The 26,769-nt window shown below is 41.5% G+C and overlaps 1 protein-coding gene across 4 annotated transcripts in view; it reads right to left on the reverse strand.

Annotated features, from left to right (window-relative positions):
• Positions 1 to 26,080, reverse strand: part of LOC127643197 (CAP-Gly domain-containing linker protein 2-like) — a 53,318-nt gene extending 27,238 nt beyond the window's left edge. For all 4 annotated transcript variants that reach the window (XM_052125827.1, XM_052125824.1, XM_052125825.1 and 1 more), the window contains exons 1-3: positions 25,913 to 26,080; positions 25,105 to 25,306; positions 11,674 to 12,191 (exon numbers count right to left, since the gene is read on the reverse strand). In XM_052125827.1, the coding sequence (XP_051981787.1) occupies positions 11,674 to 12,191; positions 25,105 to 25,219 (633 nt within the window). In that variant the 5' untranslated portion in view covers positions 25,220 to 25,306; positions 25,913 to 26,080. The remainder of the gene's footprint in view (positions 1 to 11,673; positions 12,192 to 25,104; positions 25,307 to 25,912) is intronic.
• Positions 26,081 to 26,769: the final 689 nt, after the last annotated feature.

The following is a 26,769-nucleotide window of genomic DNA, read 5'->3' on the forward strand; positions in this document are numbered from 1 at the left end:
CATTGAATGAAGCGAAAGTCGCTCGTGGCGCGAGCACGGCCGGCTACGCAATACTCGTTCCCTCATCTAGAGAGAACCAAGGTTACGTTAGGTAACCGATTCGTTCTCTTACGAGAGGTTCTCTCGTATTGCGTAAGCTAGCTTACGCTACGGGAACCCATTGTCAACGCCGTGCGCGCCAAGCATCCACTGCATGAGCCCCGGGGGTGGGGGGACCCGGGGGAGCCCTTGTGAGTGGGGAAATAATATTTGGCCGGCAAGAGTGCGGGCCAGTGTGTGTGTAATACATGAGCACATAGTGGGAAGGGAACGACACAGCGGCGGTGCCGGTCTGTGTGGAATGAGTCCCATCAGTGCAGCTCACCAGGGGAGCTATAGCGTATTAAACCGCTAGTAGTTTTGCCTGCAGGGCGGGCACTTCCAGATTGTAAAATCTGACAAAGGTGGAGGGGGAAGCCCAGCCCGCTGCCACACATATGTCGTGAATGGAAATCCCGCTGGACCATGCCCACGATGAGGCCATGCCTCTAGTGGAGTGAGCCCTAATGCCCAACGGGCATGGCAGGTCTTTTGACGCGTATGCGGCAGCAATAGCGTCCACTATCCATCTAGATAGTGTCTGTTTCGAGGCGGCGAGACCTTTGGTGCGCCCTCCGAACGAAACGAAAAGCTGCTCAGAGCGTCTGAAAGAGGCGGAGCGCGCAGTATACAATCTCAGTGCTCTGACTGGGCAAAGGAGATTGGCGTCGTGTTCGCTATCGGATGCTGGCAGCGCCGATAGGGAAATGACCTGTGCTCTGAAAGGAGTACCGATCACCTTGGGAACATAGCCGTGTCTAGGCTTTAAAATGACCTTGGAGTCACTTGGTCCAAACTCAAGACACGCAGCGCTGACAGACAGAACGTGAAGGTCTCCCACACGTTTGACTGATGACAGGGCAGTCAGAAAAACGGTTTTGAGTGAAAGGTATTTCAAATCCACGGATTGAAGCGGTTCGAAAGGGGGGGGCTTTCATAGTTTCGAGAACTATAGAAAGATCCCAGATAGGAACCGATGGGGGGCGCGGGGGGTTCATCCTTCTAGCTCCCTTGAGGAAGCGGATGACCAGCTCGTTTTTTCCCAGTGACTGGCCGTGCAGGGGTTCAGCGAACGCCGCGATGGCCGCCACATACACTTTGAGCGTGGATGGGGATCTGCCCTTATCCAGCAGCTCTTGTAAAAACACGAGCAGCGACGACACCCCACATGTCCGTGGGTCCAGGTCTCTGTCGGTGCACTATTTTGAAAACACAGACCATTTTGACGCATAGAGTCTTCTCGTGGAAGGGGCTCTAGCGTGTATGATGGTGTTTATTACCCCTTCTAGCAGAGCGACGGGTAGTCGTTGATCACCCACGCGTGCAGCGCCCAGCGCTCTGGGTGGGGATGCCAGATCGTGCCGCGAGCTTGAGAGAGGAGATCTGCTCTCACTGGGATGGGCCACAGCGCTGTCAGTGACAGCTGTGTAAGCTCCGGGAACCATGTCTGATTCTCCCATGTCTGATGATAGTCTTTGACCATAGGCCAAAAACCGGAGAGCCCTCGCAGACCGCGCCCCAACCCGTGTTGGACGCGTCTGTCGAGATGACTTTTCGGCGAGATACAGCTCCCATCGTCACTCCCCGCTGATACCATTCGGCCACTGTCCAGGGCTGCAGAGCTGAAATACAGGTCTGAGTCACCTTGATCGGCTGGCGGCCTGTGGCCCAAGCCCGGCGAGACGCGCGGGTGTTTAGCCAATGCTGAAGCGGGCGCATGCGCAGTAAACCCAGCTGAAGTACTGCTGCGGCTGAGGCCATGTAACCTAGCACTCTCTGAAATTTTTTCAGAGGCGTGAGGCTGTTCATCTGAAAGGACGTGGCTAGTCGCTGAACACGGCGCGTGCGCTGTGTAGATAAGCGAGCCGTCATTGCCACTGAGTCTAGTTCTATTCCAAGGAAGGAAATTGCCTGACTGGGCTGTAGTGAGCGCTTGGTCAATTGACTGCAAGACCCAAACTGTTCAGATGGCTGAGGAGAACTGTTCTGTGAGACAGAAGCTCCGTATGTGACTGTGCCATAATCAGCCAGTCGTCCAAATAGTTCAGAATTCGCAAGCCCTGACTCCGCAGGGGTGCGAGCGCCACATCCATGCACTTCGTGAAAGTACAGGGTGCTAAAGACAGGCCGAACTGAAGGACGGTGTATTGATAATCCTGGCCGTCCAAGGCGAATCTCAAGAATGGCCTGTGACGGGGATTTATCTGAATCTGAAAGTAGGCATCTTTCAGATCGAGAGAGATAAACCAGTCCCCCTGGCGCATATGCGCGAGGAGTTTCCTGATTGTAAGCATTTTGAACGGTCTTTTTGCAAGCACCTTGTTCAAACCCCTGAGATCTAATATTGGTCTGAGGCCGCCGTCTTTCTTGGGAACAAGAAAATAACGGCTGTAAAACCCCGACTCGCTCAGCGAAGGCGGCACTTTCTCTATGGCCCTTTTGCACAGAAGGTTTGCTATTTCTGAACGAAGCATGCAGGCTGCTTCCGTGTTCACAATAGTTTCGAGCCGCGCTCTGAAGCGGGGAGGGCGGCGATCGAACTGTAGCAAATAGCCCTGTTTTATTGTGCTTAACACCCATTTGGATATCCCTGGGATAGCTTCCCACGCTTTGAAGCGTAACGCTAGAGGGTGAATGGCCAAATCGCCCTGATTGCCGCACACAGCGCGCTGAACAGAATGTGTGAGCGCTTACTGTGCTTATGCATGACCGCTCGCAGACAGCAGGGACAGGCTGTTCTGTGAGTGACTTCCCGATTTAGGTGAATGGGGAAAGAGTCACATCTGTTAAGTGATGCGCGAGCATAGTCACGGGCACGGGACTTACATACAGAGAAGTGTTTGCTGGCCGTGTGACAGAGCGGGCAGAGAATGGGCGCGCGCACGTATTCGTGAGCGCGTTTATTGACTCTAACACTCGAGCGGGTTGTGTCCGCTTTATGTGAGTGGGCTCTGATTGGGACACGGGAAGTGTAATGCTTGTTTGTAGAGGTGAACACTGGATTGTGGGCACATTTTCTACACATAAGGCTGGTCGTGTGACAGAGCGGCCAGAGAAGGGGCGCGCGCACGGATTCGTGGGCGCGTTTATTGACTAACACTCGAGCGGGCTGTGTCCGCTTTATGTGAGTGGGCTCTGATACGAACACAGGAAGTGTAATGCATGTTTGCTCTTTACAAGATTTCTTTGGGTCACCGTGAAAACGGCGTTTGAGTGCAGGCAAGCGGGCAGTATCACCGGCTTGTTGGCTGCTGAATCCACCACTGTAGTAGCCTGAGAGAGGGGGGACTGACAGGGGGCGAAGCTTTGACGGTGGTCCGGCCGCGGCGGGACTGAGCCGTCGTTTTTTCAACAAGGCTAGGAGAACTTCGGTTGCTCAGGTTTCAGCGCAACCTTAGACCGAGGCCCGCGGGGGGGCGGCGGTCTGCGGCGGCTGTCTGAGCGTGATCGAGGGCGGCCGTCCTGTCGACGCTGCGAAGTCTGACTTTGTTGAGCTGGGCGCTGTGAAGAGGCTCATGCAGGAGGCTGGTCACGTGGGCGGCCTGCAGAGGAGCTAGCGCGACGCGGCAGGAAGAGGTTCATGGCTTGGGTGGCTTTCTGGACTTCTGAAAAGCGGTCAACAATGCCACTCACCACGGAGCCGAAGAGACCGGTCGGAGAGAGCGGTGCGTTGAGGAACGTGGAGCGCTCTGCTTCTCCCATGTCGGCTAGCATTAGCCACAGATGTCTGTCGGTCACAGTCAGCGAGGCCATGCACTTCCCTAGAGCTTGGGCTGCAGCTTTGGTGGCGCGAAGGGCGAGGTCCGTCGCGCCTCTTAGATCTGTAACAGCCTCTGGGTGCCTGCCTTTCTCATCCCACTCCCGAAGAAGGTCCGCTTGGAGGATCTGTAAGACGGCCATGGAGTGCAGAGCAGATGCTCGGAAGCTCCTCGCAGAGGTCGCATCCACCTTCAGCGAGGGCGAGCTCTGCATGCCCCAGTCCCAGGCAGAGAGCGCAGATGATGTGGCGGTCTCCGGCGCTGAGAGGGGCGCGGCATGAAGCGCAAGTGGTGCGAGGCATCTTAAAAAAGACGCTCGTTACTCTTTTGTGAAGTTGAAGAACTAGCTTGCTCTAAAAAAGGATACGTCGCCGGATGGCGTAGCTCGCAGGATGGCTGAAGGTGGTGGAGACGGCCGGCTTCTTCGAGCGCTGTCCAAGCTTGCTAGATGCCCCTCGAACGGCGACGCGGCTTCCAGTTCAGAGATGCGAAGAGCTTCGCTGAAGAGATGAAAATCAGGGTTCCAGCCTACGAACTACGCTTATATGCACTCTAGCCACGCCCATTTTGGCGGGCTTTGATGCAGTAAGCGCGCGGACGCCTCTCATTGGACGCGAGTTCGCCCAAGTTCGTCTATAGGCTGCAGCAGTTGCTGCAGAGCAACCAATGAGCTCGCTAGCTAGCCCGCTCAAGGTCTGCAGTTGCTGCACTGCGTTGACAAATGATACAAATTAAGGATAATTTTTTGGCTTCAATATCTCAGAAAAGATGAATCTTTCCCGTAGCGTAAGCTAGCTTACGCAATACGAGAGAACCTCTCGTAAGAGAACCCAGCTAGTGTAGTTGCAAATCAGTGGCATCAAGATGGAAAAACTCTGCCAGCTGATGCTGCCATGACACTGCGATGTACCTTGGCATCGACTGTGGTGCTGGTTAAACTGGTTTACATTCAGCAAACCCGGCACTGGAAAAAGAGGTCACAAACCAGTCACTATTCACATTCAATAAGGCCTGATGGCTACACATCAGGAAGCATTAACTACACAATGAAGCATGTATGCCCCATTTAGTGGGCTGCAAAATCATCACAAACAAGCTTATCTTTATAAATGTACCTCTCTCTCATTCACACACACAAAGATTGAACTGAAACAATGGCCACAATTAGGGACGTTAATGATTAATCGATTAATCAATGATGATGAATGATTAATGACTTTGAACTCTGAGACATCTGTGTGATTTTAAACATCATTAAATTATATTCAAATTGTTTATGAATATAAACAATAATATTCATGAGGATAAATAGATACAAATATGAAATATGAAAATAAAAAAAGAACCAATTAATAAAAAACAGATACATAAAACATTTTAAAATGCAATATTCAATTTAGCCATTTATAATACAGAAATTATAAGTAAATTGTTTTTTGTATTATTAATGTGATTACGCAGTGATTGAAAATTTTACTTTTTCTATTATCTATTGCACTTTTCTCGATTTCCTGCTGAGACGGGAGGGGGCGGTGCCTAATCGGTTGTCATCACACATTGCCCAGATGTTACAGAAACTGTCATTGGTCAATGCTTCATGCCGTTTCCACATTATTAACATTTAAGCCGTCAAAGATGTCTGGCTTCTCGGCTTCTAAGAGATGCAGCCGACCAACTGAAGAGTCTAGGCCCTCCATCTCCATCAAATCTGTACAAACCGAACAAGCAGCATGAAATTCTGTATCAGCGGTCACCAATTAGCGGACCATGGTCCTGCGAGACATCAAGACAATTAGCGGACTCCAGACTGCGAGACATCAAGACAATGGTTGCCCCATATGATCTCACCATTTCTGAAGCGTAGATATCGCTTAAAGGGTTAGTTCACCCCAAATTGAAAATTTTCCCATAATGCACTCACCCTTAAGCCATCCTAGGTGTATATGACTTTCTTCTTTCAGCCAAACACAATCAGAGTTATATTAAAAAATATCCTGGCTCTTCCAAGCTTCATAATGGGAGTGAATGGTACCTTAGATTTTGAAGCCCAAAAAAGTGCATCCATCCATCAAAAAAGTAATCCATACGGCTCCAGGGGGTTTATAAAGGCCTTCTAAAGCGAAACCATGTGTTTTTGTTCATCACTTCTCACCAGAGCTTACGCTACGCCAACGTCATACGCCAGAAATCAACTCTCTTGTGACTGTGCGGACGACCATACCGGAAGCCAATGATTATAGTTTATAAAGTTATAAATATGGATATTTTTCTTACAAATATGCATGGCTTCACTTCAGAAGGCCTTTATTAACCCCCTGGAGCCGTATGGATTACTTTTTTGATGGATGGATCAAACCTTGGGGCACTTTTTCTATAAAGAGATCCATTTAAAAAAAGTTCACAAAGAGGCCTAAACCAAAAGGTTTTTCCAAGCATGCTTTCTCATATGATGCAGCAAAACAGCACATCAGAAAACAGGAAACCATCCATTCTTTGGCCCAGTTCCACATACTAACTAGAGCCATTATGTTTTAACTGCAATAAATGTAAGCGCAAGCGTAGTTCTAGCAGGAAGATCTCGAGATTCATTCATCAGGCATCACATCCAATCACAATACAGCCTCCGCTTTATAAGCCTGCCAGCTGTCTCTCATTGCTCACATACTTCTGTGTTTTCACAACCCATCCCACCCCATTTCCACTAGTTTAGGTCCTATCCTTGGCAGGGGTAAGCTCCACTTTCCTGCAGTCATCGCCTTCGGAAGGATTCGAGCAGCATCAGAGCACTGAGCCATAGGATGGGGCTTATGCCAAATGATACAAGTATCTTTCTGTTCATATTATTCCAATAATCTCAAGTCTTTCTGATAAAACTAAATAAAAAAGCAACTGATATCACCTCACACACACAGTACTTTAAATGAATTAATGTCATAATATCTGTTTGGGGATCAAAAGCACAGAGACTGTGAATCTGAATCTAATTTCAAACTTTGGTAACATTTACCATGTTTACAATATTTACGTTTTTAAAAGGTGTTTAGATTTGATTTGAGGAATTTAGCAGCAAATAATCTAGATATCCATGAGCCAAACTCTTTATTTTTGTTTATTTATAATTTATGTATGTGGAATAATCATTATGCTTCACTTGCTTGTGCAGAGAGAAAATCTGATTACAAATTGTACACATATTTTCAACTTATTCAATGGTTCGTACAACCGTTCACGGAAACATCTGCTGCATGATTTTTTGAGATGAGTTTCTCCCATGCTGATCAATTATTGTGTCATTATGGACTTCAGATTTACCTGTTCCTAAATGTCATAATTAACTGGGTTTTTATAAGATGGTATCTTCTTATTTGGAGGTTCTTATTTGGAGGAAAAAGCAGCAATGTGGACCAAACCATATGCCAATTGTCAAAAAAAAGAAGTGGAAACTTATTCTTCTAAAATACGAAACTTAACTTAGAAATACACAGAATACATTGTGTCAATGCTTGAACTGACATAAAGAGTGACATATCCGCTGGCGCTGAGTCCCTGTTTTGACGTAGAAGAGAAAATATTCAGACAGACACATCACAGCCTCCTGCCAGTGAGCCAGTCTGTGTGTTTGTCTCTGTCAGACGTGGCAGATGAGCGACAGTATGCTCCAGTGTGAAGAAGGCGATAACACAAACATTCCAGAGGGAAAATTCCAGTCGTTCAATATTACATTTATCAAGCTGCTGTTTCTCATAGGAACAGTTTCATGTCCCAAAACCCAAACAGCAGAAACTTATGAAGAAGAAAACATTTGTCAGACAAGTTATTTGGGCAAAATCTCCCAAGTCACCAATAACAAAAGAGCTTTAAACAACCATCAATCCTTCTGGGTGTCAGCAGATCTATGAATTCAGCAGTACACATAAGTAAATGAGAGGTGAGAAGAGGGAAAGAGTAGAGTGGAGAAAGCTGACTCAGACCTTTCTCTGTCTCCTCTCTCAACATCTCTCAGTCGAACACACACACACATCACTCGCCATGCTGCAGATCAACAACCAGTCAGCATAAGCCTGAACTTGGCAGTGACTTAATCCACCTTCCTGTTCCACTGACGGACTGGCCGAGCTGACTGAGGCACATTAACAAGGCTGCCAAATACACTATTGAAAAAATTATAATTTAGAAAAATTGTTCACCTACAAATGTCAATTCTGTCATTTTTTTACTCACCTTATTTCGTTAATGGAACACATAAGGAGAATTTTGGATTCTCCTCAATTAAAATTAATGGGAGAAATTAGAATGCCCAACCAAGAAGCTTTAGCACCCAACTGACAACGGATGTAGAACAGAAGTCCCGCCTTACAGGTAAAGGTACCAATCACCTTATAGATACAGACATCGCCTGCCAATCAACTCTAGAATGCGCATGCGCATTAGCTACACAAGCTGTGTTTTAGCATAATATGAGGTAAAGCAGCCCAATTTATGCACACATTTTATTAATGACTTGAAATATGTTCTTTGATTGTAATCTTGACCAACCGTTTTTGAGATTTCGGTGTTCCCCCATTCAAGTAAATAAGAGCTGCATTGGTATGACCGGAAATAGCCTCCCGAGAGTGTTCCAAAGATGGCAGGTAGTGGACTGACTTGCTAGAAAAAATTTGCCTTCACGTAGCTACTTTTCATACGACACGGCTTTACCATAGTGATGTCTGTCAAGCTCCAAAAAGTCTATATGACTTGTGTGCTTTACACAATATCTTTTGTGAAAACATACTCAAATTTAAGTAGTTATTCACTAATAATCGTGTCATTTTTTTTAATCTAAACTGATGCAAATAAGATTTCAAAGTTTCACTAGAAGGGAAGATAACCATTGAATAAAAATTTAGATTTTAGTCTATTCCACACACAAAGCTATCGTATGGTTTTAGAGCACATGGAATTTAGTCAGATGGTCCTTTTATGGTGTTTTTCAACATAATCTCATGAGAAGATGGCATGTTACTGATAGATCCTAGGATCAGCCACATTCTGCCAACTCACCACAAAGCAACATGACATATAAGATATTTTACATCAGCTCCAGAGTGTTTAACTTCCCCTGTGCCACGTCCTGAAGCACACAGAGTCAACAGTGTGGGAGATCCGGATTCAGATCCCATATTGAAAACAGGAAGTTATCATGTTAGCATAATCAGTGACAAGCGCAATATATAAATTTTTAAATGCATCGCAATCTTCATTTTACTTTTACTATATGCGCAACCCTCTTTTACAATGAGAGGAAATCACTCACGTTTGCAACCAAAATGTTCAGATTTCACAAACCAGTGAGATTCTTTCACTTAAATGTTGAGTAGTAAATGTTGTTTTATGTAATGTGTGTCCAAATTTGAGATCCACCCAACATATTTGTCATTGAACAATGTCTCTTTTAATGCCCTTCAAGTCCATTGTTAATCAAAAACAACAAAAAAGAAACATTTAATTCTATACACGCATCAAAGATGAGACAAAGCCATTTGCACCATCTCTCATTAATATGTGCTCATCTATAGACAGTATTTACAGGAATGCTGGTTTTGTTAGACCGATTTTTGGCACATGATCAACAAATCCATGTAAATCCTGTAAATTATGCAACTAAACAATAAACACAAAAAATATTATTTGCAATATAATACATTTATTGATTGAATGAATACATGGATTTTTCATTTTTAAAAAGCTAAAATGTGACCAATATTATGAAAAAAAATCTATATAAAAACAATTACATATAATTACCTAAATTAATATTTTCATAATGTACCTAAATAAAAGGTCCCCTGCATAATTAACAACATTAGCTGGGAGAGCTATTTTTATTTCATATGTAAGCAAAGGCGACATTATAACTGAAATATACCCATATGAAATCGATATCAAATCAACAATTGAATCTGAATCAAACTTAATGGGGAAATCTGTGTCAATACCCATCCCTAATTCGGAAGTTGCATTTCTCCCTCTAACATTCCATTTTTACTCCACTGTTGGTAAGGTTCAGGTGTGAGGTTTGGGTTGGGGGTATGGTTAATAAAAACATTTGGGGTTGTCTCTATTGGAACTTAACAGCCATGATCACTATGAACTGTTGAAAAGAAAAGCATTAATTGTTTTGCCCAAATTCTCCTTTCATTTTTTACAGAAATATAAAGGCATATGGGTTCGGAATGACAGGTAAATCCCTACTAAACAACACTAAACAGCTATGGCTCCATGCTAAATTCCCTAAGAAGGGCTGGAGTCGTGGCCTAGTGGCTTGCACACATGCTCAAGGCATGTAAGTTGTGGTGCTCATGTAAGAGACGAAGGTTCGATTTTGCACTTGTCTCACTCTCTATCTCTCTCCCTGTTAGATCTTTATTATGTGTCTCAGGATAGAAATTGCCTCAAAAAAAATACCCAAAGAAGGTGGTCCAAATAATTTATCTTTCATAAGTTAATAAAACAAACTAGCTTATAGAATTATAGTCAGTATAAAAGGATGTATGTGTTTATGCGTGTCCATGTACAAGTGAGTATTCTTCATGATGTGTTAATCACTGGAAAAGCCAATCAGTAAGGACTGAAGCAGACAGTAAAGTAGATGGCTGGGATCAATAGCAGATGGTTTATGGAGCAATCCCATCTGATTAAAGATATTGACTGCTTGAAAGGCTTTAAGACTGTGCTGTACTAAATGGCAAGCAATTTGACCCAAAGCCAATCAAGTGTATGGTAAAGCAGGGTGAGTTGTGTGTGAATTCCGAGGAGAATAGCATAAAGCCTCCACACGTGCTAGGTCTCCGCAGTAACGCGCTCAACAAGCCACGTTATAAGATGCGCGGACTGACTGTCTCAGACACGGAGGCAACTGAGATTCGTCCTCCGCTACCTGGATTGAGGTCACACCACATGAGGACTTAGAGTGCATTGGGAATTCCAAATTGGAGAGAAAAGTGGAGAAAAAAAATTACAAAAAAAAAGAGTGGAGACAGGTAACAAGATAGGGAAAACTGGGTCAATAGGTGAATTTGAACTCAGGTCATCCACATGGAAAAAACACATCCATACTGCTTTTACACTGAGCCATTGCGGTGACACATACTGTAAGAATGCAGTTTGTCTTTAATTTCTTTGTTTCCACCAGACATTTTGAGAGCAAATAGCTGCACTGTGTGGCAGGTATGAACAACAAGTGTAAATAGTCACTTCGTAATAATAGTAATAATGTCATTAATAAAGTTATTAATGCTCTCCATCATTAATATGTTGAGGTGAGCAGAAAAAGCACCATAGCATCATACTGGAATGAGCATGCGCAAGGACTTGATGTGAGAGGGATACCTTCTAGACACAACTCTCAGGCGTGCTTGACACCAGCGACAGCACAAGATGAGAAAGTGTTCTTGCTGTAGACTGTAGGCCAAAGATAGGCTCATGTTCAATAATATGGAAATAAATGTATTGCCTTCTAAAGCCACTTTTTGTCTAATTATTTGATAATTATATATTGAATTACTGTTAAGTGAGGGGCTTTGTCAGCAAATATTCATTTAATCAATTAATTGCAATTAATTTGATTAATGAATTGCCATTTCGTAATTAATCCAGATAAAAGTTTTGAAAGCCCTAATATAGATATACAAAACATCATTTTAAAGCATCTGAAGCATTTTGTTACATATTGGAGTCCTGGTTAATTTTTGGCCTAGGCTCCACAAACTATTTGACAGAAAAGAGGAAACTAGTGGAAAATGCATCAGACGACTGATTCATCATCTCACTCGCTGTGAAAAATGTCAACACTCACCAGCACTCGGTCTCCAACCTTCAGGTCCTTCTCTCCCCCTTTCTTTACTGACCCACTGTCAGACATGTTGGATCCAGATTCATTGCCGGTCTTTACTGAGATGTTGAGCATCCCTTCTCTGAGCGGCATGACCACGCGCTGGCCGGCTGCGCCTACACCCCCCTGCAGCTGCGCGTTCTGCTGCAACTCGTCGATGCCGTCTCCAATGTGCTGTCGCGTTAGTTTGGAGGGCCTGGTAAAGATGCCTTGCAAAGGCTGACACTCGAAGTAACGCACCCCGTTGACTGAGCCATCATTCTTCCCAACCAGGTCATTAAGTACCACTCCTGCCCACTGTCCAGGGGAAAACTGGGTCTCTCCAAGATAGGCAATGACTCCTGGCTTCACTCCATTCACCCAGACACGTTCACCCACCACAAAATCTCCAGCCACCTCATCACCCACCTCAGAGGCTTTGGAGCTGGACTTGTCTGAGGCATTGCTGCTGGGGGTGGGAGGGGTTGGCTTGTAGAGGCAACCTGAGGGCAGACAAAAGGACAAGATTCAAAAGGAGAATATTCAAAGTTAAGATTCAGTATGTGTTGAATGTATCTGCCTGCTAGAGTGATACAGTTGTGTTGGGAACTAAGCACTATGTAATTTTCATGACATCCGTTCTGTTAACGGTTCCCAAACATACAATTTTCTGCTGATTTGTACTGGAATATCTTACTAAAATACTCTTAACAGTGATTCCTGAGGCATAATTCAGCAGTAGCAGTGCCTCGCTACAGAATCTAGAGCATCAAACACACGCGCGGTTCATAAGACCCGGTTCTTTTGAATCCATTACATGAATCATACAGAATTACCAATGTACTCCAAAAACTGAACAAATTATTGTTATGAGCCAGTTCCTTTGAATCTACAGTGTGAAGCATGCAGCACTATGAGTGTAGTGTGGCTCCCAATCACCAGTGTAGTGCAGAGTGGAGAGATGGGCATGGCCGAGCGACGCCTGTGGTGAGCGAGTCCAGTAGAGAGAGAATGGTAAGGATTGAAACCTGGGGAAAATTATCTCTGACAGCTGTTTTGTGTTAACAGTGAAAACTGGATGGAAATAAAAGAGCAGTGGACCCGCAGTGAAGAGAGAGGAGACCTGAAGCTTACGAAGTTGTGGAAGGCAGCGTGACTTTATGCTGAACCTTTGAAAAAGGACTTTATGTTAAAAGCTGATGAGTTTTTGTGCGGTAGCTCAAAAGCAACTAAATAAATCACCCTAAAGTGTAAGCTGGTTCCCGTGTTTCCCGAACGAATGACTCTTTACAGACATTTCAGAGGGATTACTGAATTAATCTTATTGACATGCAACTCAAAATGAAATAATAACTGTTACTGTGTTATTTAATGTTGTGCTCAAGGATTGTAAGACTTCAATCAGGCAGTACAAATACTGACTGGTTGTTCATATGACAGTGTGAAGTTAATAGATGCGTTTTGTTGTAATTGGAGGAATTTTATAAAAGAATAAATGAATTAATTAAATATTGTCAAATGTTTTATTTGTTTAGAATTTTTTATAATATATACTGTATAGTAAGGATCAATTACTGGATTTATGTCTCTAAAAAGTCTGTGTAAACACACCTTCAACAAGAATTACTTTACATTTAGTTATGATTTTTTAAAATCTGCTACGTAAAAATCTGAAATGATCTCATCATTTAGCAACAGACTGCTGCAGGCAGTAAATGCAATAAGAAATGCTTTCCTTTTATCCAAATATGCCAAATGTACTCAAAATTACAAAAATAACTGCTAATCGTTAAAGCATCATTCCAGTAAAGAACCAGAATTGTTAAGAGGAATCTGAACCAGAATCAAAATTCCTTAAAATTCCCATCCTTACATAACAGACCTTTTGTCAATGCAGTAGTATTTTCAAGGACAAGAAACTAAAATTAATAATCATCAGAAGAGTTATTACAGCAAACCCGATCTTCAACCTTCCAACACAGCTGGTCATCAAAATATGTTGTGCTTTGGATTCTGGTCCACAATTTGAGATGCTGATGATGCTACCAGCCATTTTTATTTATTGCTTCTTTTTTATTTATTTTTAATTGCCAATTTCTCTAGGTATGTTTTGCTGATTCACAGTATGGCTATACTGGTCCAGCAAGACCAGCATTAACCAAAATCAGCTTGGATCAGAATGGAAATTCATGCTTGTCTAAGCTGGTCTTTTCAGTATTATTCATTTTCACTGTGTTATTAGTATTATCTATAGTATGTCTCCTCTATTTGAACACTTACAAAGAAAGTTCAATGGAAATACCATGCTATTTTTGTACCTCTGTACAAAACACTGTTTTTGACCATATACTGTACCATGGTAATCCCATGTTATTTTTGGACATGATTATAATTTTATGTTTTTGAACACATACCATGACAATACCAAGTTTGTGAACTTATAGAATGGCAATAGAAGTTTGGTAGTACCTAACTACCATGGTAGTACCATTTTTATTTTGAACTAGTACCATTGTAATATCATGTTTTTTGAAGACATACCATAGTAATACAATGCTGTTTTTGGACATGTATCATTATAATATAAATATTGAACATACTGTATAACCAACATATTATAGAGTTTTGTGTTCCTTGACACAGTCACCTTCAGCTTACTCACAGGAGTTCTAAATACAATTATTATTTAATTTGTATACACATTTTACAATATATTTAATCAAACTACACAATGATCACTGTTTGGTTCTCGCTCTGTGCGTGGATGCCACAGAGAATGGCGTGAAGCCTATGTCTTATGTCTCTGCAGTAACGCACTCAACAAGCCACGTGATAAGGCGGTCTCAGGCACAGAGGTAACTGAGATTGGTCCTCCACCACCCGGATTGAGTCACTACGCCACCATGAGGACTTAAGAGCGCATTGGGAATTGGGCATATATTGGGCAGATAAAAAAACCACATACTAATAGCACTTTTCCCTTAAACATTACAGTTCGACTCAACTCTACTCGCTTTACTTTTCTGAGCTTGCTTTTCCACGGCTGTTTGGTGCCACCTCAACTTGGGTGAGATTATATGCTGATCGTCATAGTTGTGCAGCCTCTACTGCCGTGACATCATCTTAAATGCAACACAAACATTACTGACCATAAACAATAACACGAACGCTAGCTACTAGCTCATTGTGAGGCATAATGCAGTTGTTGCATGGTGATTTTACACAAGTGTAACAGTTAAATTGGCCTGGTTGTTTTAGAAGCAAGCTTCCAGTGGCTGATCAACTAAATAAAGTGAAGCTTTCAAGGAGAATATAGAGTTAACATAACAAAACGTACCATGCTCCATCGTGGACTCCAGCTGTGGCTGAGTCCATGGTACTCTCCCTCCCATTGCTTGCCGGTCGAGATAGCATCCATTTGGTCGAACCACTTCCTCTTTTCCTTGATGGTTCTGTAGTCACTTTTACGTTTTTTTTTTTACTTTCCCTACACTGTTGGTAGGTCCGGTGGTAGCCGTGTGCGGCCAACAGCTGAGACACTTCCTGAAAGACTTTTTCATTTCACGTCATTTCGTTCGTCGCTAATGAGAGGAAGGTCTGCACCTTGTTTATTGACCACAGCGTGGTTTTGCGCACAGCCATTTCTTTTTTACAATTCGATACTCCCATCACTGTAGCTAACTTTAAAACTAGCGGGTTGATGTCCCGTGTCGCAAATCCAGTGATGCTGAAAGTGACGATTCTCTGAGAATCAGGGTTTTCACGTCACATTTAGTATTGGCTCGGCTCCCTTGGAACCTCGACCAAAGTGGTACTAAAAAAAGTACCAGGTACCATTCACAGTTGAAAACCCCCAAAATTCGAGTACAGTCGAGTCAAGTTGTACCGTGCAGTGGAAAAACCCCATAGTAGTACCATGTTTTTACACATACCATAATAATACCATGTTTTGTTTTACTTATACCATTGTAAGATGATTTTTTTGGACTTTCCACCATTGGAATGCCAAATGTTTTAGACCAAAAGCATGGTAATCATTCCATATAATCAATCAGTATCATGTTTCATATCAAAGCATTATGGTACCAACACCAAAAACCCATCACTATACCATGGTATCACCAGTGCTTTTATTAAAATGAAAGTTATGAAAGTCCACTGAAACTTTAAACTGATTACAAAATATTAAGAGAAACAGGACACACACAGAAGTGACATCCATTTCTTTGAAAGTAAATGTCAAAGAACTGTAATTCTAAGTGTATAAGACTTAACTGTACATCAGAGATAGGGAAGTACTGGTGTCACGGTTTCAAGGTGTACCACGGTTTTAATAAAAGACGGTTATCAAACCGTTGACATTTATAATTCATGGATTTTTTTTCTAATATCCAAGTAAAAGAACTAAAGTTTCCCTTTTAAATATCAGTTAATTTAAGAGGAAATCAGCTACATTTACACAGCAGCATTTAAACCTGATAAAATAAGTGTCAAAATTGCGATGCAAGTCTCATGTTTCTAATTAAGCGCGCAAACTGCATGGAGAGAATGCAGCACACAGAAATGTCAAAGCCTTTATTTCCCTCCGTCAAATGGCTGAAGTCCGCGATATATATCATGGTTATTTAAAAGACCCTCAAGACATCATCAATGTTGATGGTCTCTCAATTTGTAAACTTTGTAAAAAAATATTTCATAAACAGTATAAAAAATACTTATGCATAATTTATCCATTTCACATGGTATTGTTTTTCCTTAATTCACAAGATGCACCTAATGGGAAATACCTGGAAAAAATATTTTAATATAGGCCTGTGTATTATAATTTATAATGTAGCCTGTGTTTCAAAAATCAGATAGGGGCAAAATAACTAACTATAAATATTTCAGATGTATTTATTTATTCATCCAGACATCCCAACATTTCATCCTGGGCCATCATCTAGTCAGACAACTCGTTGCTGTATTTTATAATCATAAATAATTTTAATACCATTACAACAATTTTTTTTGTGAAGACTATCATAATGAACATTTCATACCGTTACACCCCTAATCAGGGATATCAATAATCACCCATTAATACCCTGGTCTACTGAATGTCATAGCATATGCTGTCAACACTTGTTACACATCTCATTTAATGTATCAGTGTGTACCGTGTACTTTTATAACTTTGCTCATGTCTGGATGTCATTGCAGCCTTCATGCAAGGCTGAGCAGTGCTCAAATTTTTGACTAAATCTGGGTCAGTGGGATTGCCGTGATACATTGTTTATGTGGCCCATTTGACACATGCCATTTAGATGATTGTCCTTAAAGCATGCAGTGATAAATTAGCATGTGTTTGACTTCATACTCTTAGTATGTATCTGTGTGTGTGTGTGTGTGTGTGTGTGTGTGTGTGTGTGCGCGCGCGGGTTTGGGTTGTTTACTAGGACATTTTTAGGTTAAAAACTGGTAATTACAAGGGTATTGTTATGCTATAAATGTGGTTTCTGAGGACATTTCTAGTGTCCCCATATTTCAAATCACTTAAAAAAAAACATACTAAAATATGTTTTTTTTTTTTTTTTTATGTAAAAATGCAGAGCGTTTTTTGTGAGGGTTAGGTTTAGGGGATAGAATATATAATTCGTACCATATAAAAATCATTATTTTTATGGAGGGTCCTCATAAAGTAAGGATAGCCGCACCAACATGTGCATGTTGTGGTATTGATGCCAGGGTGTACTTTAGCTGGGGGGAGTGTGTAATGACTGCTTATGTGTCTCAATTGCTCCAACATGTTCTTTAATATACAAAAGTGGTTAAGGAGCTTTGATATGAAGAATATCATCTTATCGTTTTGACACCTTTTCTGTCAAAAAACATCCTCATTTAATTTACTGTTCTTTATTAAATGGTGCCAAAAGCGAGTAAGTTGGTGTTGTAATCAGATGAGTTTTTAAGGTGAATGTTGAATGGAGGTTTAAATTAGTAAAACGTACCTTACTAACCTAAATCTTTAACCTAAACCTAACCAATAGTTATCTAAAATCAAACTGAAGGTAGACACAAAACCTTAACTAGCACCTAAGCCTAACCGATAGTGTCCAAAAACAAAGTGAGGAATGAAAAGTGCCGCAAACTTCAGAGTCCAAAGTCCAACAATCTATCAGGCTACTGTGGAAGCGTATCACATTGGAATAGCGGCCTGTGCACACATGCTGCAGCTTTATCGCTTGATGTCACTAGTCTCTGTACTGTAAAGTCACTAGTGGCCGTTCCTACTGCTGTCACTCGAACTTTATTGATGGAGAGCACGTCTGGCCATGTCTTTGGAAAAATCTGATCACAGATATGGCATTTTGCCAGTAAAACAACTAAGATATCATTCTAATTTGACAAGGATTCAGTTTTCTTGTCCCTAGAAATGCACATTCTGCAGGGGAATGTGCTTTTATATAATCTGCAGCAGTACTCAATGCATCAGATCATTAATAAGTTGAACGATTGTCAATGTATGAATCAAACTCAGTCAGAGAGCTCACAGTTTCTTTTCCACACATCATCTTATTATATACTAGGGCTGCATCTAACGTTTATTTTGATAATCGATTGATCTAGCAATTATTAAAATGATTATTCGACTATTCGGCGATTATTGCAGCAATTAATCATTAGCACCAGCTCAACTTATTCCACAACGAGAGTGCTTCTGTATTTCCTTTTTTGTATTTTTACATTATAATTCTCTCATACTTTGCCCTTCTACCCCTGAAGCTGTTTGGAAAGTTTAGAGTGCATCTGAACTGTGAGATGTTCAATTCTTCCTCTCCTCAAACATGTGCGAGCAACAGTGCTGCTCTCATCATTAAAGTTTAAAGTGATCTCATGTTACATTCAATTAGATCAAACGACTATTCGACAACGAAACTTTTCGATGACGTTTTATTGTCGACATTGTCTAATAATTTCAGCCCTATTATATACATGTAGTGGTTACAGAAAATTATACAGAACAGTGAAATTACTCATAGAAATTTCTTCTCTGTCTTGTCTTGCCTGCATTTGACTCCATTATCTCAAAGGAGACGGATGACTTGAGCTCCACTGACACCCTCTTCACTCCTATTGGTTGTCACTCCTGAAAGTCGCTCCTCATTTGCATAAAGTTAAACTTTTCTCAACTTTGTCATGTCGCTCGCCATGCCCACATCTATTCCCCAAAGGTCACTGCCTCTCGTGTTGCCGGAGTCATTGAAAATGAAGTCATGAGTGGTTGAGTGGTGGTGGTGTAGTGGTCTAAGCACATAACTGGTAATCTGGTAATCAGAAGTACACTGGTTCAAACCCCACAGCCCCACCATTGTGTCCTTGAGCAAGGCACTTAACTCCAGGTTGCTCCGGGGGGATTGACCCTGTAATAAGTGCACTGTAATTGTAAGTCGCTTTGGATAAAAGCGTCTGCCAAATGCATAAATGTAAATGTAAATGTAGTTGCTTTGTTGCTGGAACTCACTGCATGTGTGTTCGGGGTGTGTAAATGTAGGGGAGTATGTAATACAAGCTTTAAAATGTATAGTTTTACAAATGATGCATTATAGTAAAAGTGTTTCTATATTATAACATTGCAGTGTGTATGTAATTGTCCAAACAAATAAGTGTTATAAAGTCATAATCAGCCGTTGTACTGATAAAATGCACAATTGTTGTAGTGCCTCTAGTGTTAATTTCACCAGGGACCTGTGAAACACAGAATTCGTCATGTAAAAGTCAGTTTGCAAAAATGTAGTTACAGTAACGTCCAAAATCATGATAAAAAATATTTTTGAACCACTGGGCTAATATATGATGCTGCAAATGAAAATATTACCTGTGCGGTTTGCTACATATGCGAAGGTAAAACAAATAAATAATTCCATTGTCGAAGAACAATGCAAAATACAGTGTAATGGCCAGTAAAGACATTTTCTCAGTTTGGCTGCCATTGGCAAGTGTGGCAATTTCATTTGTTTTTATTAGTTAATTTCGTTCATTAAAGTTTATTTTGGACCCTGGCTGTGCGGTTTTGTTCTACAAAGCACGGTTTTATGTTTTTATGCACGTGCAAAAATCTTATTCTCATAGAAATTTGTAGTTTGCTGCCTTGTTTCACAAGCTGATGACCCCATTACAATCGAAAATAACCAGCACATATTAGGATAGCAGTATAGCACACTCAGCACAGTGAAACATAAGTAGAGGTAGTGTGCTGATATGTGCATGTGCTGGGACTCAAGGGTGGCATACATGTGCACTACACTGTGTTAGAGAAAACTGGGACCTTTCAGGAAGTCTCAGCCCATTGCAGGGCTTGAGCTTAGGCGCTGGTGCATTGCTTGCCCAAGTGACAGCATTGCTACGGAAACAGTAGATCAGCAAGGGGAAAAAAGGGAAAAAGGAGTGATACAGGAGGAAGAGAAGAACACAAGCTTCACTTCACTATTGTGCCTGCATTCCTCCTCCAACCATCTGAATCCCACCATTCAGCAGCACAAGCTAACACAATGACCCCAGCTCAGCCTTTAACCGCCCCCTGCACGCACACAAACACTTCTGTCCTTGGGGCTCTCAGTGGATCACTCCTCCACCTCAAACGCTCCCTCTCTCTGCGTTTAAAAGGGGAGGATATCTCCTGATATCCAAAACGTCCCACAGGAAAGAGAAAATCACAGATAATGCTTTAATATCTCAATTATTTATTCTAGACAGCAATGAGAATCACTACCTAGAGAGCAAAAAGAGAATTTTGAAGTCTTCTGCTTCTCAGATGTTTCTCTTGACAAAAAGACCCCAGTCTAAATGTAACTCTTCTAGAGTTTCAGATAAGATCTCAACATTGCCTCAAGTCAACAACTGTGCTCATGATAGTACCAAATAGCCACAGTGTTTACACTTTTCGGGGAAAACTTAAAATTGCTTGTAATTGTCTCTTCATATAAAGATATAATTTTACACAATTACACAATTCACCTTTCATTCTAAACTATTATGGGCCATTTCAAGGATTGTTTGTCAGTGTAAGAAAGTGACATCTTTGTCCATTTCTTGCTGGTTGTCAAACTTATTCAAAACAATTGATGGAGGCACTACATTCATAGAGACTTTATCATGATTTTGTTACCAATTGTCATAAAATGTCATTATTAAAATGTGGACCATTCTGTACGGTGGCTGGATGCTCCCTGGATGCCTGGAACTAATGGAAATTCAAGTGTTTAGATCTCCAAAAAAGCAACCACAAATGGACTTAAGAACCTCTGCAATGAGTGAGATGACTGGATACATGCAGTAGTAACAACTTTAGCACACATCATATCTCTGGTAGGTGAACAACATTTTTGCCAACTGTAAAGGGATTAAGGGAAAGGAGGCGGCGAGAACTGGCTTGAAAATATAAATTATATTTCATTAAAATCTTAAACCAAAAGAGACAAACACACACATATGATGGACAGCTGCCAGTAAAAGCTCTCTCTCTGTCGCACCACAGTCTGCAGTCAGCCTTTATCCCTCTCGGAGGCTTGCTTAGCCCGATAAGGGGCTGGGTGTGTAGAATAATGACCCAGCCCCACCCTCCACCCTGTCACGCCAACTATTTGTAACTTTGAGAGGTAGAGCTCTAAAAGTGACAATAGATTGCTCCCATTATAATAATGAAGCTGCACAAGTTAACCTCCTTGTGGTCGCTATAATGTGGTTCTCGCTCTTGGTGGGGCTCGTGGTGAGTTATGCGTGTATGCTGCGGAGAATAGCGTGAAGCCTCCACACGTACTAGGACTCCGCCGTAACGCACTCAACAAGCCACGTGATAAGATGCACAGATTGACGGTCTAGAGCGCATTGTGAATTTGGCATTCCAAATCGGGGAGAAAATCCACCAAAAAAAAAGAAAGAAAAGAGACCGGTCAAACCAGCACATAGATCGCTCGTTATTTGTTCTTCATATAGTCCAAGTTCTTAGGAGCTGTCCGGTCCAAAGGTGCTAATAATGAATAAGGACGAAACTGTACAGGAGTTGGTATTCTCAACATGAACATAATGCAGAAACACTTCAAAACACTGAATATGGTTACATGGAAACCAGAAAGCAACTTATTACAAGAAAGCGGGTTATTGTTAAAAAACAGCATTCCGGTTTACATGTACTGTATAAGCGGCGTACTGTTTACTCCCGTATATATGCGGCTCATTCAGTAAGCAGCTTTCTCCATAGCAATGTAATTTTCCCATGACGCTTGTGTAAATAACACACATGGCATCCGAGTCTAGTTTTAGAGCACAGGACAACACAATATTACCATGCTGTGAAATTTACAAAAGAAGCATATTACAACATTGTACACATGCTGTTATAAATATTATAAGCTGCTTTAGTTCAAACAAATAGCCTACTGTTATTAGAGGTGGCACAAAATATCAAAATGTTATGACTATTTAAACTTTTCTTTACAAATACAAAATGTGAAGTTATCTTAAAAAGCTAGTTCACCCAAAAATGAAAACCTGCATGACTTTCTTAAGTGGATCACAAAGTGAGATACTATTCACTTTAACATTCACTTTAATTGTATGGAAAAAATTGCAGTGAAAGTTAATAGTGACTCAGTCCAACAAACTGCCTAACATTAGTCATGAAAGAAAGTAAGTCATACGGGCTTATAACAACATAAGTGTGAGTAAATGATGACAGAACTTTCATTTTTGGGTGAACTGTCACTTTAAGAGTTCTCAACGTGACCAGCAGAGCAACTATATTGTCTGATTTTCATTCTCGACTGTACTTCCTGTGTGTGTATGTGTGTGTATGAACAAAGCATTGCACAGTCTGCTTGAACCATGACACTCATCTGGGTGACATCCAGACTAATGTAAATAATGTGGTCTGGTTTCGCTGTGGCTGTCTATGAGGTCAGCCACGTCAGTGAGGCAGGATTAACCCACTGTGATTTATGTAACCAATGACTGTGTAACCAGTGTCAGGGCTTGTCATCTGATGTAAAAGATAATTAGCCTCATTAAACCACATACCAGATCAAACCTATATGGATTAAATCAATCACCACCCATTAATGCCGTAAAATGGTCTCCACTTTTGCGAAGTGCACACAGCTAGTAGCATTACTTCTAAAAACAGTTAAGTGATCTGTTTATGTTATACCAGGCAAAAACGTATCACAAGTTCCTGTGCTTGATCTAATCCAAGCAATTGCTAAATTTCAACTACATTACTGAAAGTAATTTAATAGCTGAATCATCCCTTACAAAAAAGTATTCTGGTGGTACCATGATACAGTAATTGTACATGGTAAAATTATGCCATTATATAACATGGTATTGAATGATTACCATTTGTGAAAAATTGTAATCCTTCCACAGAATATGTCCAAAAAGTTTCTTTTTTTTCCACATTTAGCATTGTTTATCCAGATATCCGCAACCCTATCAGAACAGACCTGTAACCCACCATTTAAGAAAGCCGACCCTAGACCGCTGGGACCTGAGAAGCCCTCTGGTTTTGGGCCGGGTTCAGGTCAAATTTCAATTATGACCTCTGGTCGGCTGGATCCGGGTTTAAAGTTAATGAAAAAAATAAAGAGGCCTACCTAATATATTCGCACATGCATTCTGACAGACATGCGGGAACGGATGAGTAAGGGGCCGTTCACACCAAATGTGTTTTTGCGTGCGCCTGCTCTGTTTTTAAATTTTTTCCAATGTAAACACATGCTGGACGGACGAATTTGAATGTTGCACCACATCACGTGTTTCTTCAGCGGCTTGTGCAAGTTTAAAATTTAAAGGAACTTTATGTTTCAAAAACGCATGTCAAGACACCTGTGCTCTGTTTCATTCGTTGCATTCCTAGCTTGTTTTTACCGCAGGTGTCACAAAGATTTAAGGTTCTAAACAAGATCAGGTTGCAAAGAGGACTTTGTGATTGATACATTGTTTCGCTTTATTCCAAATTGTTCTGCACCAAGCAAAGTTTCACCGCTTGACAAACTCAAAGCCAGTGTTTATTTTCCGTCTGCTCGGGTGTGCTGAGGGTCTGACATACCTTGTGTGATTACTGTTACAATACTGTTACCAATGTTGCCAACGATGCTTACATAAAACACAGCCTATTGCAACAATACTGAAAGAAGAAATTATAAAGAAAGTGAGCAGGTTCGGGTTTGGGCTTAAAGGGATAGTTCACCCAAAAATGAAAATTCAAAAATGTTTTACTCAGCCTCATGCAATCATGCAATGCCTCAGCGTCTTTAAAGGAAACACCCCAGAGTTACATCTTAAATGCAGTTATATAATGCGTTGTAGCTTTATTAAAGTTCAAATAATACAGAAGCAGATCATGTAAATAACTACAAACTCCAAAACTGGCATTTTTCTGTGCGGTCAGCGCCTCTTCTATGAGTTGCTCGAATGTCCCGATCTAAGGGGGAGAGACTGAATCTGCACCCGGCTGGGACGCTCATCCCTCGAGTGCGCACACCGATTAATACAGCTAGATTATAACATGATGGCTCGCGATTTATTGAATCACAATATATGTGTCACTGTGCATTTCTTATCATGAATAGAATTGGCATTACGCAGCTTTATAAGAGAGTTTTTTTTTGTGAGTTAAAGATGGATTGAAGTGAACAGAAACGTGAGAGAGACAGGAAGTCTTCGCCCCATTATACGCTGCAACAAAATATGTTTTTGATTTGTTTTTGTTTTGGCTTGTTTCACAATATAAATATCTAAAATTCTTTTAAATGCAAGTGAATGGATGCCAAAATTGTTATGCTCCAAAAAGCACATTAAGGCATCATAAAAGTAATCCATACAGTGTTTTAATCCATATCTTCAAAAGTGACATGATAGGTGTGGGTGAAAAACAGAACACTATTTAAGTCCTTTTTACCATACATTCATCTCCACTTCATGCATATCACCACCTACTGGGCAGGGAGAAGACTTTCTAGCAAAAAGGACTGGAATATTGATCTGTTTCTCATCCAAACCTATCATATCACTTTTGAAGATATGGATTAAAACACTGTGTATGGATTACTTTTATGATGCCTTAATGTGCTTTTAGGAGCATAACAATTTTGGCACCCATTCACTTGCATTGTATGGAGCTACAAAGCTGAAATATTCTTCTCAAAATCATAATTTCTCTTCTGTAGAAAAAAAGAAAGTCATACACATCCGGGATGGCATATCTTTAAAAATGTAGCACTCTAAGCTCCATTTACCACATTATAAGTACATTTAAACCCATTCTGCAGATTTCATATATACAGAATATATATATGGGTAATATAATGAACTGAAAGTTTGCCATCATTACATTCAGAGGGTCCGGAGGCGAGTGAGGTACAGAAGGAGCTGACTTACTATCTTTTTGAGCTGCAGGACTGGTCGACGGGCCGGCAGTTGTTCGTCCCACTGGACTGGAGTGTTTGGGACCCCTGCCAGGGATCTTCAAGCCACTGGACTTCAGCACGTTCATTATGTCCACTGGAGAAACTGTTGAAGGTTTTTGTCGAGGCACTAAATGCGAGGATGGCGAATATCAGTCTCCATTCTACCTGTGGGACTGAAGACAACCATCATAAGAGTTGCAATATGCACACTGTGGATGACCTTGCATGCCCCAAGTAAATACAGACAGAAGGATATTGTCTGAGCTACACTATCAATAATGTGATGCTTTAGGGTGAAGAAAGGCTCTAAAATCACTGTTTCTTTTGGAAGAATTGGAACAGGCTGTAACACTGTTTCAATATAACTGACACCATTGCTGAAATTCGAAACAGACAGTGAGTGTTTGAACTGAATGAATATTTTTTTAGTGATAAAATTAGCAACAAAACAAGGTCATTAGTGGTATTCCAGCAGGATCTGTGAGATGGACCCATTATCCACCGATGTCGGCAGTTTTTAATATGCTTACAGCTACCGTCCAAACACAAACTTAGCTCTTTTAAAAACAAAAGAAGTGATTTCCACTTCATAACGACACACTAATTCAATTTTAAGCGCAATATATATATCGTAAAAGAGGCAGAAGTGTAAGTGTAAAGGTTCATTTCTGCTGGTCTATTGTTTTGGCTCTTCACTGCGGCGTGCTCGCGACTACCGTCCTCTTGCGCCCCTGTCACCCGACACAAACGCGATTCGCTCTCGCAAACAAGACAATTACCTTATAAAGTCCAAAATCAAATATAAAGATGTCGGCGCCGACTAACTTCAGATGTTCTGTGCAAGGATGGATCGGTAGATTTCCCGGCATGAGATTTGTCGGCGTCTGCCACTCCCTTCACTCTCTCTCGCACACACACACACACACACACACACACACACACACACACACACACACACACACACACACACACACACACACACACACACACACACACACACACACACACACACACACACACACACACACACACGGATGCGAAAAATATGGATGCTGAGCTGAAGCTGGAAGTGGGAGTGGGGCAGGATGCGAGGCTCACAGACACCGGCTCACTTTAGGAAAGCTCCTGTACAGAAATGTTGCTCGTGCGTTGCCTTACTCAGCTGCCGACTGCTTGCGCTACAGAAATGTCCTGGAAGTGTGTCAATAGCGCGCATTTTTCTCCGGAATGAACGAGGGTCATGAAGGGGGGGTAAAAGGTTTCAATTCAGGCTTATAGAGAATGCATTTTACTACAGAGCAGAGGGAGGAGACTTTATTTTTTCTGTATAATGGAGTGGATTAGGATATATTTGCCTTTTCGGAATAAAATACAATAAAAAGACAGTAGGTGGTGACGATTAGGGCCTATCATTTATACATTGATTTAGCTTTCTTCTAATTACTGCTTATGAACGACTTCTGTTTCCCGACTCAAATCCAGAATGAAATTCAGTCATGCCCATTTATGGAAATCCCGCCAGTGACCGGAAGCTCATACAGCTGCTGTGGAATTTATGCACTTCCGGTCATGGGCTTTCATTACATTAATTGGTAACACTTTACAATAAGGTTTTATTTGTTTACATTAGTTAATG

This window comes from Xyrauchen texanus, chromosome 4 (assembly GCF_025860055.1).
Source record: "Xyrauchen texanus isolate HMW12.3.18 chromosome 4, RBS_HiC_50CHRs, whole genome shotgun sequence".
Taxonomy (NCBI): Eukaryota; Metazoa; Chordata; class Actinopteri; order Cypriniformes; family Catostomidae; genus Xyrauchen; species Xyrauchen texanus.